At 40.1% G+C, this 16,963-nt stretch overlaps 1 protein-coding gene across 1 annotated transcript in view; it reads left to right on the plus strand.

Annotated features, from left to right (window-relative positions):
* The window catches only part of LOC130904506 (sterile alpha motif domain-containing protein 10-like), a 37,421-nt gene extending 20,864 nt beyond the window's left edge, over positions 1 to 16,557 (plus strand). Inside the window, exons 2-5 of the mRNA XM_057817299.1 lie at positions 9,459 to 9,580; positions 9,651 to 9,838; positions 13,188 to 13,356; positions 13,416 to 16,557. Of these exons, the coding sequence (XP_057673282.1) occupies positions 9,568 to 9,580; positions 9,651 to 9,838; positions 13,188 to 13,356; positions 13,416 to 13,720 (675 nt within the window). The 5' untranslated portion in view covers positions 9,459 to 9,567 and the 3' untranslated portion in view covers positions 13,721 to 16,557. The remainder of the gene's footprint in view (positions 1 to 9,458; positions 9,581 to 9,650; positions 9,839 to 13,187; positions 13,357 to 13,415) is intronic.
* The last annotated feature ends 406 nt before the right edge of the window (positions 16,558 to 16,963 follow it).

Here is a 16,963-nt window from a genome sequence, read left to right on the forward strand (position 1 = left end):
CGACATACTGTACAAGGCCGTCATTGGTAAGGACATATATGGCCGTCAATAGCAAGGACGTACATGGCAGTCAATGACATGGACATAAATGGCTGTCAATGGAATCCAAGTACATTGGCATCAATAGAATCGAGATACATGAATGTCAATGGCATCGACATACATGGCCGTGATTGGTAAGGACGTACATGGCTGTCAATGGCATGGACATGCATGGCTGTCAATGGCATCAACTTACTTAGGTGCCAGTTAGTTGAATGTCAATGCGCTGTAATTGCAGGTTTTTTGTCAAAAATCACAACCACCCATGTTTTTCTGCCATTCAAAATGAATGGGAAATGTTGGCCATTAGAAATGAATGGAACGACTTACGCGGCAATGGCATACCATTAGAAAGACATGTTTTTGGCAAATTTTGGTGGGAACCGTAGATTTTCGACAAATTCTGTTCACAACTTTTATGCCCCTTACCTTCCTGAAATATTTGATGTATGAATTGTGTGAATTGAATAAAAAATGTAGACTAAATTCATTTTGAAAAAAAAAAAAAAAAATTTTTCAAAAAACCCAGGTTTTGGACGAACAGTCATTTTTGGGGGGTCATTTGAAAGATTCCCTGCATCGGACAGGAATTCCTGTCATTTCGGTATTTGAACAGTGTCGATGGGTCAAACAGTTTGAGCTCTACGGCGCGCCAAGTAATCGCCATTCAAAAAAAAAATAAATAAAAGGAAATATCAGGTCACTTCCTTTCGATTTGGAAAAATTATATCGTCACTGTTTATATCAGGTCACTTCCTATTGATTTGGAGACATATAGTCACTTCCTGTTTATATCAGGTCATTTCCTGTTGATATTTTGATGTACATAGCTGTCAATAGCATCGACGTACACTTCTGCATCAATGGAATCCAAGTACATGGGCATCAATAGAATCAATTTATGTGGCCGCCAATGGCATTGAATTACCTGGGCGCCAGTTGAATGTCAATGGGCTGTAATAGTAAGTTTTTGGTAAAAAATCACAACCACCCATGTTTTTCTGCCATTCAAAATTAATGAGAAATTTGGGCCATTACAAATGAATCGAACAACATACATGGCAATGGCATCCCATCAGAAACGAATGGGAAACATTTTGGCAAATTTGGGGGGAACCGTAGGTTTTTGGCAAATTCTGTATACAACTTTTATCCCCCTTACCCTACTGAATTTTTTTCATATGATTTATGTGAATCGGGTAAAAAATGTAGGACTAGATATATTTTGAAAAAAAAAAACTTTTTTTTTCAAAAAACCCACGTTGTGGCGCGAACAGTAATTTTTGGGGGATTACCTGCATCACACAGGAATTCCAGTCATTTCAGTATTTGTATGGTGTTGATGGACCAAACGGTTCGGGCTGTGCGGTACGCCGAAGAAACGCTATTCATGAAAACAACAAAAAAAGGAAATATCAGGTCAATTCCTGTTGATTTGGAGACACTACCTGGCCACTTCCTGTTGATATCAGGTCATTTCTTGTTGATATTTTGACATACATGGCCATCAATGGCCACGACTTACATTGTGCATCAATGGAATCCAAGTACATGGGCATCAATAGAATCAACATACTGTATATGGCCGTCAATGCACTGACATACATGGGTGTCAATGGCATGGACGTACATTGGTGTCAATGGCATCGACTTATTTGGGCGCCAGTTTAATGGTAGGTTTTTGGTCAAAAATCACAACCGCCCATGTTTTTCTGCCATTGAAAATGAATGGGAAATTTTGGCCATTACAAATCAATGGAACGACATACATGGCAATGGCATTTTATTAGAAACGAATGGGAAAGTTTTGGGCAAATTTGGGGGAACGGTTGGTTTTTGGCGAATTCTAAAAAAAATATATATATATATATATATATATATATATATATATATATATATATATATATATATATATATATATATATATCATTAAAAAAAAAAACATAGATGGTTGCGTTTGCATTACATGCTAAGCTACCATCAATGAATAAATCTGTTCATAAAAACTATCTGTTGATTTTGGGGCATTCGTGTGTCAGTTCCTATTCATTTCAGAGCGGTTCCTAGTAATTTAGGTTCAATTCTAGGTCGCTTTCCGTTGATTTTGGGTCATTTCCGAGTCACTTCCTCTTGATTTGGGGGCTTTTTACGTGTCATTTCTTGTTTAAGTCATGAAAATGCCATCATTAAATGGCATGTTTTTAAGCTTTCAATGAATGTATCAAATATTTTGAATCAATCACTCTCGGTTTTATTGGATCGTTACCTGTACACTGTATAGGCGATATGATTGGCTTTGCTAGCCCTTCAATTGAAAGAACAGTTGCAGTGCACAAAGAGCGGCCTCATGCAGAAGGTGCGAGTGGAGGGGGCAGGGAGCCACTGGCACCTGTTAAGTCTTTAAGTGTTTGTTCCAGACCGTGGAGGTTTACCGTCAGCTAGTTTGAGCTTGACGAGCCGTCGCTGTGCACAGACGTGTTAAGTCCAAGGTGGCTAAATGGCTATTGAGAGCCAGTGCCTGTCTTCATTCACCCCCTCGCTCCCTCCTAGCCAGGTTGGCAAAAGGGTGTGCATTGTTTGAGTCCAATAAAACATGAACTCTTTATTGGGAAGTTAATCACTATGAAGTATAGAGTGGATATGCCCAAAAATCAGTAGAAAGTGACCCAGGAATGCTACAAAATGAACAAAAAGTGACCCGAAACCAACAAGAAGTGACCTGGAATTTTCCCAAAATCAACAGGACGTGACCTGGAATTGAATCAAGTGTGTGCATTTTATTTATGATGCATAACCGGTATATTTTGCTTTGTTGTAAAGCACTTTGAGGACCTCTCAGGTTTTGTAAAAGTGCTAGAAACTGCAATTTCTGGAGGAATTACGATGGGGCTTTGTTGTGGTAGATACAGACCTTTGGGACATTTCGGGGACACGTACTGTTGGTATCTGGTCACTTCCTGTTGATTTGGGGACATTCTATTCTATTCTATTCTATTCTATTCTATTCTATTCTATTCGTCCTGTTGCATGGCTGTCAATGGCATCGACTTACTTGGGCCCCAGTTGAATGTCACTAGGCTGTAATGGTAACGTTTTGGTCAAAAATCACAACCACACAGATTTTTCTGCCATTGAAAATGAATGGGAAATTTAGACGTACTATACATGGCTGTCAATGGCATTGACCTACTGTATATGGGCCCCAGTTGAATGTCAATGAGCTGTAATGATAAGTGGTCAAAAAACACAATCACCAATGTTTTCCTGCCATTGAAAATGAAGGGCAAATGTTTGCCATTAGAAATGAATGGAATGAAGTACATGGCTGTCAATGGCATCCCAGAATCATGGGCAATTTTCAAATGAATAGGCCAGATTTCCAAAGTGCAAATAGCGGCGCCTGTGTAATGCACGGAGGGACGGGTCCTCGGGCGTTGTCGCCGGGCGGAATAGAGCCGCGCTTGTTCCAGCGGGCCAGAACCGCACCCGTGTTCGGCGTCACACAACGGGAGCTTGTTTAACCCCGGAGAAGAAAGGCATGGGAAAAAGTGCGCTAAAAATAACCTGGTGCGAACGACTACTTACAACGGGCCGCTCTTGTTAGCGTGCTAAATGAGGTGAGTCGGGGCACAAACAGGAAACGGGAAAGCAGATATCGGCAAAGAGCTGGTTCCGTCTCTAAATTGTTATAGAAACATAACTTTTCAAGCGAGAAAAGTTGAAATCGCCATCGATCCGTTCCCATCATCACGTTCATCCAAAATGATTTTGATTGGTGACCTCTAAATAAAGGCCGTCAAACTCATTTGACCACCGCAGGTTCCTCGGGAAGGGCAGTGTGTTGGCCAATCAGTAAAAATATGGAACTCATTTGTCACTTCCAGTTGATTCCGCTTCACTTCCTGTTCATTTTGGCACATTTACAGGTCACCTCTTATCATTACCTCATTATTATTTTGAAATTTGAAATGGAGACATTTTGAACTGAACATCTTAAATAATTATATGCCCCAAAATTCAAATGAGGTGACCCAAAAATCATCAGGAAATGACCTGTAAATATGCCAAAATCAATAGATTGTTGTTTTGTTTTTTTAACCAAAAATGTTGAGCCTCTTGTCCCACTGTCCACCATTGAGACGTTAGACATTAGATGTCCGGCACGGTCAACGGCAGCCAAGGAGTAACATTTACATTTGACGTTGACTCGTTTGGCCGCGTGTGTTTGCGCATCTGGACGACACACCCGGACGGAGTTGGCTTCTTTTGCTAGCTTTTCCATCATCTGTTGCTGGATTTGTTTCCAGGACTGACTCATGTAACGCAATCAAATGCGTGAATGGATTCACAGCGGCAATCCTACGTCTTGCTGGCAAACCAAATTGTAACGCCGTCTGTTTGCCACTTCTTGTCGTTCGTCGTTGAAAACGCTGACAAGAAAAGCTGATAAGTTCTTTGAGTGACAGCGTAGCACCCTATTGATCTCCGGTCATATTCGGGTGACTTCCTGTTCATTTTGGGCCACTTGCTGTTGATTTTTGGGCATGACTGCATCACTATAATTCATTTTCGGTCACTTCATGCTGGTTTTGGATTATTTTGGGTCACTTCCTGTTCATTTTGGATCCCATCCTATTGATTTTGGATCATTTTGGGTGATTTCCTATCAAGGGCGTAGGTTTGGTCTCAACATTGGTAGTGATGATCTAACAGCATAACCTGCATGTACACTTTTTGCTGGAGATGGGACATTAATAAGACCAAACTGATTGGGTGAATAGGGGTCAGGGCTACATTTCTCACAAATATCAACCTAATTAATTGATAGGCTAATGACCATATAGATAAAATAAAAATGAACATTGGGGAGAAGGTTTAATTAACGTGAACAATAGAAAACGCCAGCACACTTCTCCCTAAGCAGCTTCCTACTCGAGTTTTGCAGGCTAGCAAATTCTCACAGTTTGTTATTCTAACTCAAATTCAGGTCAGACTTTCAGTAGGAAAATTTGTGGTGTGTTCCCCAGCTCCACAACATTGACGTGGCTGCTGCTGCAGGCCGAAAAAAACTTTTGATTTCCCTCCTCTCTGAAGAGGGTGGAGGAGGCGACATGCTGTCGACATGTTGCATTTCTATCGGGGGGGTGAGTGAATGTGTGTGTGGGGGTGTTTCAAGTCATCAGCCAATCAAACGTGCGTTTGAGGGGAAAAACTGGACTGCCACATTCAGGAAGTGAAAAGGGGTCAATGTAAGCCTGAACATAATGAAAATACTTCATTTAATAATTGTGGGGTCAATTTTCATTGAATTGTCATTATATAATGCAAATAAGGTTATTAAAAGTTGATGGGGACAATTTGAGCATTCTGAAAAGTTGGTAGTGTTACAGTACGTATGTCCCTACCGTCCCTATGCAAACCTACGCCCTTGCTTCCTATTCATTTTGGGCCACTCACTGTTGATTTTTGGTCAAGATTGCATCACTTTTAAATAAAGTTTGGGTCACTTCCTGCTCAGTTTGGATCATTTCGGATCACTTCCTGTTCCTTTTGGGCCACTCCGGGGTTTTTTTTGGGCATGACTGCATCAAATATAATTTATTTTGGATCACTTCTTTTTTATTTTTGTGCAGGACTGCAATATTTTTTTATTCATTTCGGGTCACTTCATGCGAATTTTGGATCATTTTAGGTCACTTCTTGTTCATTTTGGGTGCCTTCCGATTGATTTCAGATCATTTTGGGTGACTTCCTGTTCATTTTGGGCCACTCCCTGTTGATTTTTAGGCATGACTGCAACACTTTTATTTCATTTCGGGTTACTTCCTACTAATTTTGGATCATTTAGGGTGGCTTTTGGATCATTTCGGGTCACTTCCTGTTCATTTTTAGTCTCTTTCGATTTCAGATCATTTTGGGTGACTTCCTGTCCATTTTGGGCCACTCACTGTTGATTTTTGGGCATGACTGCATCACATTTAAATGATTTTGGGCCACTTCCTTTTTATTTTTTAGCATGACTGCAACATTTTTATTCATTTCGGGTCACTTCATGCTGATTTTGAATAATTTCGGGTCACTTCCTGTTTGTTTTGGGTCACTCCCTGTTGATTTTTGGGCATGACTGCATCTCTTTTCATTCTTTTCTGGTCACTTCCAGCTGATTTTGAATCCTCTTGGGCAGTGCTTAATTGTAAATCATAAGTTGCTGGATTGCAAAGCACATACTGTATGACAGCGCAGAGATGAAGATACGGGCACAGGTGCCGGAACATACGCAGAAAATGGTGCTGAAAACAACACGCAAATGCCCACTTGCCATGCTGTGGGACTTACAGGCCTCAATTTCAGATGATATCCATGGTATAAATGTTATGACAACAATTTAACATTTATTTAGGCTATACTCTGCACAGCACAGGCAATGGCCCACATAACCACAGGTGGGACTTACAGTACACAGTCAGCAATTAGTTTCTCAACAATTAGTTTCTAACTTGTAAAACAAAAAAAAATCAGAGATTACAATAAATAACACAAACCCATTCTTTTGCTAGGTTCATCTCCCCCGTCTTCTTTGGCCACAAAGTTCCCAAAGTGGGGTTGGTGGTGCGTCCCCTCTTCCCTGAAGGCCGGTTGATGGGACCCCTGGGTCCCGCGGGGGGGGGGAGGGGGTTGACTAGAGGTGTGCAAAATTTCCGATTCTTAGATTATTCGCGATTCGGCCGTGGAAGATTCGAGAACGATTCACAAACATCCAAATTCCGATTATTGAAATATGCCAAGTAAAGCGGAAGTACAACACACTCAGCGCGCCGCGCAGTCAATGAGCAACAGAGCGAGAGTAGCTAAACATCATGCTTTTCATTACCCGGCCCCTCGGGTAATGCCAATGCTCAACTCACGGCTCTAGCTCAACTCATGCCACGAGATAAAAAAAACACAACAACATACCTGAAGCTGCTACAGAAGTACGTCATCCACATAATGTTACGGTAGATATCATTTATATAAGACTAGATGCACTACGGTAGCGGTAGCGTATGCAGCACATCTACAAAAAGCTAGATGCAGACGTAGTAAACGGCCGCCATCTTAAAGCAGTACACTTCTCTGCAAGGCTGTTGTAGCGAACCTTCCAAGCAAACCTAATTAACTTTTTATCTAAAATACTCCTAAATCAGTAAAATATTGACTTGAATCTATCTTTAATATAGTTTTAAAACTTTCACATGTCGAAAGTTGACAAAAGGGAAATTATGGATTAACGGGAGCAATTTTAACAACTTTAACGGTTGATTCACAACATTAAATTAATTGAATGTAGTTTAAAGCTGCTGATACAGAATGGGGACTGGAGTTTTTTATTTACTGTTATTATTGTATACAGTATTTGTTTACTGCTATATGTTAACTTGATACTGAAATAGTAGTTTGGTTTAGCCTGAGAGTATTTTTGAACAATTTTGGAACTAATGTACAAAACATTTATAAAAAAAAAAAAAAAAAAAAAAAGGGGGGGTGCATCAATAATCGTTTTAGAATCGAATCGGACCATCTGAATCGTAATCGTAATCGAATCGTTAGGTGCCCAAAGATTCCCAGCTCTAGGGTTGACGATGGCTCCTTTGCTGGGCTGTGGGAGGAGGGATGGGCTGCGCTACCCCCCCCCCCCCTCACGTGCGGCTGGTTGTGATTGGGCGCGCTCGGGTGGGGGGTCCTGGTGCCGGGATTGGCGGTGGGGCGGCGTAGGGTCAGTTGCCAATGGGCTTACACTCACAAGGGATTCACACGATTACTGGGTTCTAGATCACAGTGCTGATTTGTGTATACTCTACCCCTCACAATCACTTAGCTTATAGTCTCCCCCACCCCCCTCCCCTTCTTTTCCTGGTCAACAGGGCCCCCCCACATGGTGTCAACCGGAAATACATCTAGCTGACGATAGCACCAACATATTAATAGTTAGTGTAGACGTTCAATGTGTTTCTTGTTGTTGCTTTTCTTTCTTTCTTATGTTTCTTTTTTTTTTATGTTCCCCCATAACCCCCTTCCTGTTCGCTGCTTTGTCATAATAAATGAGGTATGTTGAATGATCACAAAGGGAGTATGTCATACTTTCAATGTGAAACATTAAAACTGTTCAGACCAACTGGACACTTAGACTTCCATTCTCCGTGTCAAACAGCTGAACAGGATAGGTTTTTTTTTAAAAAAAAAAAAAAAAAAAAAAAAGTTCCCACCGCCTTACAATTGTGCAGCCCAAACCCGAACTTCCCATAAGGGTAATGGTAAATGGTGTTATACTTGTAGCGCTTTTCCACCTTTCAAGGCGCTCAAAGCGCTTTATACTACATCGCCATCCACCTACTGGCGATGCAGCACCAGGAGCAATGTGGGATTCAGTATCTTGCTCAAACTGGCCTGTTACTCCGGCTATTGGTGGTCCGCCTGGCTGACTGCTGGCGCTGTAGCTGGCTCCCCACACCAGGTGGTGCTGAACCTGACCAGCTGCGGCCACGGTAGCAGCCTCCTGCCCCAGCATGGCTGGCTTGTCCGTGAACCTGGTTAGCTGCTGCGGCACTAGCCTCCTGCTACACCTGGTCCTTCCCATTAGCATGATTGTTGCAGCTGCCCTCATCGCCTGTTGTTGCTTTTCTGACTCATTTTGAACCATCTTCCTTCTTTTTGAAAAAAAAAGACAGTAATGCAACTGTCTTTTTGGCATGTAAAAATACCGTTTGATCCTGGCTGCTTGCTCCTGAGATGCCGCAAATTTCCTTTCCTTTTTTTTTTTTTTTTTCATGTCAGGTGTGTCATTTGTTGGTCCAGCTTTTCAGTGCATCAACAAATCAAATCTCTGACTCTTTCAAATGACGTTAAGTTTTTATTAACATGTTATTCTTGGGATTTGTTCTGTATATGAATTTATGCATATTATTATTCTATTTTATACATTTTTTAAAAATGTTTTTTAATATTATTATTACTTTCTATACACGAGAGGTGCCAAATCTGCCCAAATAAGTCCCGGAACACAGGGAAGCCAAAATCAAGAGGTGCCGGATCTTGTTCCGGCAGGATCCAGCACAAATTAACCCCTGTCACTTCCTATTCAATTTCTGTCACTTTCTGTTGATTTATGTTCAATCCCAGTCTACTTTCTGTTTATCTTTGTCTATGGAAATAGTTTTGGACTCATTTGATTGTGGCGGAATGGATTCACGGCAGTCGGTTAGGCGTCACGCGGGCAATTCGTTTGCCCCTAGCTACGGTTCGTATTTGAAAACACTGACAAGAAAAGCTAACACGTGTTTCTTTTATGACGGCCGGGCGGCGTACAACCCTCTGGCTGCATTTTACTTGCGAGGAGGCCCTTCTTTGTCACTTTCCACTAGCTTTTGCCCTAATTACAGGCCGCCCGAGCCTGAGGCAGCACTCTACGGAAAGTGTCACGTGGAGAAAGAGAGAGCGAGAGACACTCTGAAAAGGAAGCGGGACGTCGTCCGTCCAGTCCCGCGCGGCATGGCTGCGGACGGTAGGTGTCCGGCCTCCTTTCGGCTACAAAATAGGATTCAGGAAAGCCGATTTGACCTGTATCTCCGCAGCGGCGTCCAGTTTCACCTTCTGCCGGCCCGCCGCCGAGTACCAGGTGCCGCCCAACGAGCGGAAACGGCAGCCTGGCGGCCGGACGGGGGGCAACCTGACCTGGCACGACGGACGGGGGCGCGGAGCGACAACGGAGGGAGGCCGCGCCGTCAAGCTGCTGCGGCGGCCCGGCACAGAAGCCCGGCAGGTACCGCGTTCATTGTTCAGCCCATCTTTGGCAATCTTTTATGTCTGTTTACATGTGTTGCTCCATCTTTGGAGGTTTGGCAGCAAATGAAGGAATTTTCATTGTCTGTCAACCCTCCCGCTACGATTGATAAACTCATTGAAATTCACAGCAGAAGGATAATTGAACACCACACAATTGGACATCTAGCACCGTCAATGGCACTTCATTCACAAGATACCTTTTTGACCAAAAAATTCCTTTCACTTACAAAATACTTCACCTTTTTTAGCGAAAATGGAGATTTGGGACTGATCTTTGTGATTGCATTCACAAAGCAATTTAGATAAAAAAGGAACCGTATTTGATCAAAAATGTAATGATGATTATGCCATTTTGAGCCGAATTTCACATTTTTGACCAAAAAATCCTCTTCAGATCCAACGGACACGTTCGACATCACACATCATTTTTAATAATTTTGCAGTGCATTGACACGTTTGCATTTGAACACAGGTTGAAATATTTTACATTTTTGAGCAAAAACAGAGACTTTGCGACCCTGAAATTCAAGGGCGTAGGTTTGCATCGGAATGGTAGGGACATAACACCACCAACTTTTCAGGATGCTGAAATTCTCCCCGTCAACTTTTAAGCAACCTTATTTGCATTATATAATGACTTCAGTTATAGATTGTCTTTCCATATGTTGTAAGAATAGAATTGGCCCGGTCATTATTAAATGAATTACTTTCTTTATGTTCAGACTTACATTGACCCCTTTTCACTTGCTGAATGTGCCAGTCCATTTTTTATTCTCAAACGCATGTTTGACTGGCTGATGACTTGATCCCCCCACCCCCTCCCACACACACACACACACACGCAATCACAGCTCGAGTCCCAACACAAATGCAACATGCCGCCTCCGCCCCTTCGAAGACGAGGAATATCAGAAGTTTTTCCACTAGCAGAAGCCACTGTAACCACTAACCACTAATTTTGCTACTGAAAGTCCGACCTGCATCAGAGTTAGCATACCATTAATTTGTGTGAATTTCCGGAACTCAAGTAGGAAGCTGCTCTGAGAGGAATATCCTCCTGTAGGCTGTATGTGTTTTCTACTGTTAGCGTTAATTAAACTGTGAGAAATGTAGTGAATCGAGGTTTACCGCCTTCTCCCCAATTTGCATTTTTATTTCATTTATATGGTCTTAAAGCAGCCCAAGGAAGATTTCTTTTTTTTTTTTTAAGTTTGGCTGTGCTTGTGGACAAAAGCTGTAGTGTTTTACCTGAAGGAAGGCTCCATTTTTATTTATTTTTGTCATACACTAAGAAGTTTTTTTCAGTTATATTTAATCTATTTATTTAGATAGGCAATGTTGAGATGTCTTTAGACAAATGTTTATTTTTTTGCATTCCTGGATAGTTAAGAGATTATTAACAGGTTTGTATTTATTGTGTCTGTTATTATAATTTAAATTATGTTCAAATATTGCAATTTACATTAGCTGATAAAATCCAGACATTTATTCTGGAAGTTTTCAAAATGTCTCTTTAGTAGTTTTTGAAAACAAAGGTTTCACCTATTATCACCTGAACCAACACATATGCACTGCAAAAACACACCTCCTTAAAAAGAGTTAAATTCCCTTGTTTTCAGTGTAAATCTAGAAATAAGTTAAAGGATCTGCCAGTGCTTCAAGTAAATTTTACTCAGATTTCTTGAAATTAGGAAAAATAGCTAGCTGAAAATAAGCTTAACAGATTTATTTTAAGCAAAAAGTTAGTGTGTTTAATGATAGAATTCATAACGTATTGACATGACACGGGAAACGAGGTCGATTCGTAGGGGGCCTATTTTCAAAAACATCAAATTCAAATATTTTCAAAACCAAAGCTTCTACCGACCTAAACAGGCACCCACCTTAGCCATATAGGAGTCTCCATGAGCAGCGGCATCAAAAAATTCAAAGTCGTTCCCTTATAATATCCCAATTAATTATTTTTTTTATATAAGTATTACACCACTTAAAATGACTATAAAACTCCGATTTTACACTAGATGCACAAAAATCACCAAATGCAGAGATAATCACCTATATTTTCAGGATCAATAAGCAATATTTAACATATATAAGTTTTTGATCAAAATAACAACTTTTTTTTTTTTTTTTACTGCAAGTTTTCAACAGCTAATAAATCACTCAATCTAACTTTAACGGTTGATTCACAACATTAAATGACTTCCAAACATAGCAAAGTTTACGATGTTTTTTTGCTTTTTTTTTTTTTAATGAAAAAAAAAAACATGAAAGGTTACACCAGTTACTTTGACAAGTAACTAATTACTCTTACATTCAGGTAACCTAGTTACTAACTCAATAATTTTTGGGAGAAGTAATTTGTAAGTGTAATTAATTACTTTTTAAAAGTAAGATTAACAACACTGGTCATAAAGATGAAGTCTGCAGAATGAAAAGTGATTTAAGCGGAGATTTTATTCTGCCAGTTTGTTGCTGAACACAATTTGCCCGCAACTATTGCTGATCACCTTTCAGAATTAGCAAAAGAAATGTTCCCTGACTCAAAGATTGCATCGGTAAGTTAATTTTATCAGTTGACCTTTTTAACTTATAATTGGATGCACTAACGAACCACCTTCAAGTCAAACTGAATTGCAAGCTGACGTGCAGCCATCAAAAGACATGATAGAAATTGCCAAAAGTGCTACATACAATTATAACAAAAGTCAATGTTAAATGTAATCATGAAGTAGCTGAAGATATTGATTGTTCTATGATTGCACCAAGTTATATGTTACAATATTACCAATAAATTCATATTATTTAAAAAATTGAATTTGATTTTTGTTTCATATTGCACGCTATATACGATGTTGTAAGATAAGTCACCAATTTGTAAGGGCATACGTCACTGTTTGTAAGATTGCCAACGGCCTCGGGTTGACAGGTATGGATTAAGACGTCTAAATTTGCAGTGTGAAAGATAGTATAAGTCAATATAGATGTATTTTGCAATGATCATTTAGCCTATCAATTAATTAGATTCATATTTGTGAGAAATGTAGCCCTGTCCCCCATTCACCCAATCTGTTTGGTTTTATCAATGTCCCATTCCCAGCAAAAAGTGCACATGCATGCTATGTTGTGACATCGTCCCTACCAATATTGAGACAAAACCTACACCCTTGCTGAAATCCCGTTGTCACATTGAACATTAGATTCAAATCCTTCCTGTTCATTTGCACGTTCCCGTTTGGACCAAACATTTCACGTTCTTCCAACTTTTCACATTTTTGGACGGTTATCCTGGAGCAAAACCTTCCCGGTTTAATCACGTCGGTCAGTACGGTTGCGACGACAATTACGGCGTGTACAACACCAGCCCGGCGCCGCAGAGCCGGGCCCGGCCAGCAGTGCTGTGGACGCAGCAAGACGTCTGCGGGTGGCTGAAAAAGCACTGCCCTCACAACTACCTGGTGCTGGTGGAGGTCTTCTCCCATCACGCCATCACAGGTAAGGGCTGTCGATGGGGGCGGCAACAGGGTCAGACTTTTTGACTTTAACGGCGTCAGGTCGGGCGCTGCTCCGTCTCGATGCCGACAAGCTGAAGAGGATGGGCCTGGTGCAGGACACGCTCAGGCGTCAGCTGCTCCAGCAGCTTCTTCAACTGCAACTTCGGGAGGAAGGTCGCAACCTGCGACTGCTCACCTCGCCTCCAGGTCAGGGGATAACCCTTTGCGAAACCATGAACGTTTCGTGCCATTATCGGCAGGCCAACTTGGGCCGACGTGAATCATTGATGAAACTAGCTCTCCTTCTATTGATATCAGGTCACTTCCTTTTTATTTTGGGGAATTTACCGGTCACTTCCTGTTGATATCTGACCACCAAAAGTGGGTAGTAACGCGTTACATTTACTCCGTTACATTTACTTGAGTAACTTTTTGAGGAAACTGTACTTCTAAGAGTAGTTTTATTAAGCCATTCTTTTTACTTTTACTTGAGTAGATTTATGAAGAACAAACGCTACTCTTACGCCGCTACTTTGGCAACACAAGGGGCGGACTGGTAGGACATTCACTAACCTTGGCCAGAACTTAATTAGAACTGTGGATTTACAGTACCACAAAAATGAGAACTGTAACCTAAACAAAGTGTGCATGTAGAACTTTTAATTCAAATGGTCTAAACTTAGGTACAGTAAAAATGCATCAATTATCTTAGTAGTCGATTAAACGGTGAACTAGTTAGTTCAAATAATCGAGTAATCACATTAGAAACATAAAAATTAGAAATACCTGAGCTGAGCCTCAAATGGTATAAAAAAATGAGGATCTAAGTGCAACGAAAGAACAATTGGGTAACTTACATAGCAAAAGTCCGCTAGCTTAATTGCTATAAAATGCTAAAAAGTCCATTTTTTACAAAGCTCTTAAAAAATGGTTCAAACACATATTCCCACAAAAAACAGCTAAACATACCCACAAAATCACAAATGGATTAAAAAACCATTAACTGAAACAAAAACTTAGCTTATGTTGGTCTTCACATTCTTAACAGGGAGCAGGTGGATTCAGCCATGTAAAATGAGTTATATCATACTCATTGTTGCCACTAGAGGGCAGTGTTCCCACCAAAATTAATTTAAAACGAAATGCAAACGCTTTCAAAACAAACCGACGGCACTTCAATTAAACGAATACTCGAAGCACCAAAATTTGATTACTAATCAGAGAGATCCACTATGAATATTCAACAACCTTGGCCAGAACTTATTCAGAATTGTGGATTTACAGTATTACAAAAACTGAGAACTGTAATCTAATTAAAGTATGCATGTAGAACTTTTAATTCAAATTGTTTAAACTTAGGTACAGTAAAAATGCAGAGTTTTAAGTAGGGTTACAGCTATCAGTTATCTTAGTAGTCCATTAAACGGTGAACTAGTTAGTTCGAATAATCGAGTAATCACATTAGGAACATAAAAATTAGAAATACCTGAGCTGAGACTCAAATGGTATTAGAAAAATGAGGATCTAAGTACAACAAAATAACAATTGGCTAACTTACATAGCAAAAGTCCACTAGCTTAATTGCTACAAAATGCTAACATTTTTTTTTTACAATGCTCTTAACAAATGGTTCAAACACATATTCCCACCCTAAAAAAAAACAAAACAGCAAAATATACCCACAAAATTATGAATGGATTAAAAAAAAGATTAGCTGAAACAAAAACTTAGCCAATGTTGGTCTTAACAGTCTTAACAGGGAGCAGGTGAATTCAGCCATGTGAAATGAGTTATATCATACTCATTGTTGCCACTAGAGGGCAGTGTACCCACCAAAATTAATTTAAAACGAAATGCAAACACTTTCAACACAAACCAACGCCACTTGAATTAAACGAATACTCGAAGCACCAAAATGTGATTACTAGTCACAGAGATCCACTACGAATATTCAACAACTAACATACAACAGCTAACGTATTTACAGTTCTCATTACAAATCGCTCACACATAACTCCACAAATTGTCACCCTAAACTTAATTACAAATGCATACACAAACATATATTAGCGGAAGCAACTTACAGCCTTATGTGGGCGAAACCAGGGCACAGCTATCCTTCATCCATGCCAGACATCTGGGAGTTCCTGGATGGAAGCATTATTGAACGACAGTCCAGCCAGACCCAACGCTACCACCAGAAGGCAGTGTATCCTCCACCATTAAATATAATACAATACTTTTGGACGTTTTGGATAGTTATTTTGAACGTGTAAAGTGAGTACAATTTTTAGCTCTACCAGCCTCTGCTGATCACTTTTTATGTTGGGACACTTCTGGGTCACTTCCTGTTGTTTGTGGGTCACTTCCTTTTTTATTTTGGGGCATCAACAGGTCTCTTCATCTTGATATTGGGCAAATTCTGTTTGATTTTGCGTCATTTCTGCTTCACTTGCTGTTGATAGCAGTTCACTCCCTTTTTATTTTGGGGCATTTACAGGTCATTTCTTGTTGACATGGGGTCAATTCCTTTTTATTTTGGGGCATTTCTGGGTCACTTACTGTTGCCATTGACAGCAACAGACGTCCAATCCATTTGGCACTTAGACACTATTGCGATGAAGGTTTCATCTAACCTAATATCGTCTCGTCTAATTGAAAGCCAAGTCAGCCATCCCAATTAAAATGGATGGGATTTCTATAGCCTAAACTTGGCCTTTGCTGAATTGCTCTCTGCTCTGGTGTTTCACAGGTTTCAATGGGAAGAGGTCGTAAATGGACATTTTTCAAGAAGATCTCTCCACTTGTCATTCATTGTCATGTATTTGTATGATTTTTAACTTTGAATTTAAATAGAATCCTCAGAGGTTTTGCTTATGTCTACTTTGATCCTTTCAATGTCCTACTTTGTCAAAACTTTTTTTCCCCATTTCAATTGTCTACCTACGAGAAATCTGGGTGACATGTGGGATAGCACAATCACAATGTAAAACCTGCCCAGTCGAAAAAACAAGCAGCCCAAAAAAATGTTTCCCTTAAGCAACTCAATCTACGTTTTGATATTATAACCAGAAAAAATAGGAATCAACAGCTAGACACATTGTAGAGGAATAATTGCTGTTTCATCAATAAGCATCATGGGAAATGTAGTTGGAGAAAAAAAGTCGAAACTAATGTGTTATTTTGTTTCAATAAATACATGAATGAAGTGTATATCTGTGAGTTTTTAAACATCCATTGGTGTGTGAATGTGTGCGTGAAAGGGTAAATTTGTGCTAATGTAAAGCGCTTTGGGCATCGTAACAATGTAGATAAATGCACTATATAAGTACTCTCCATTTACCATTTGTTTCCATAAACACAAAAATGAATAATTAAAGTGTATATCTGTGAATTATTAAACATTCCTTGTTTGTCAATAGAAATAGAGGCAGTCGAACATCCGGGCATTTAATGACGTCACCAGCCACAACAAAGCGTCGCCATATTGACAATGGGGTAAAAGACGAGTCACTTATAATAGAAACGCATTGAACTTTCGTCTTATTTGCCGTCTTTTGTCCGTCGGAATGGCTAAAAGTTGCTGTGTTGCGGGTTGTCACACAAGG

This window comes from Corythoichthys intestinalis, chromosome 2, assembly GCF_030265065.1.
Source record: "Corythoichthys intestinalis isolate RoL2023-P3 chromosome 2, ASM3026506v1, whole genome shotgun sequence".
Taxonomy (NCBI): domain Eukaryota; kingdom Metazoa; phylum Chordata; class Actinopteri; order Syngnathiformes; family Syngnathidae; genus Corythoichthys; species Corythoichthys intestinalis.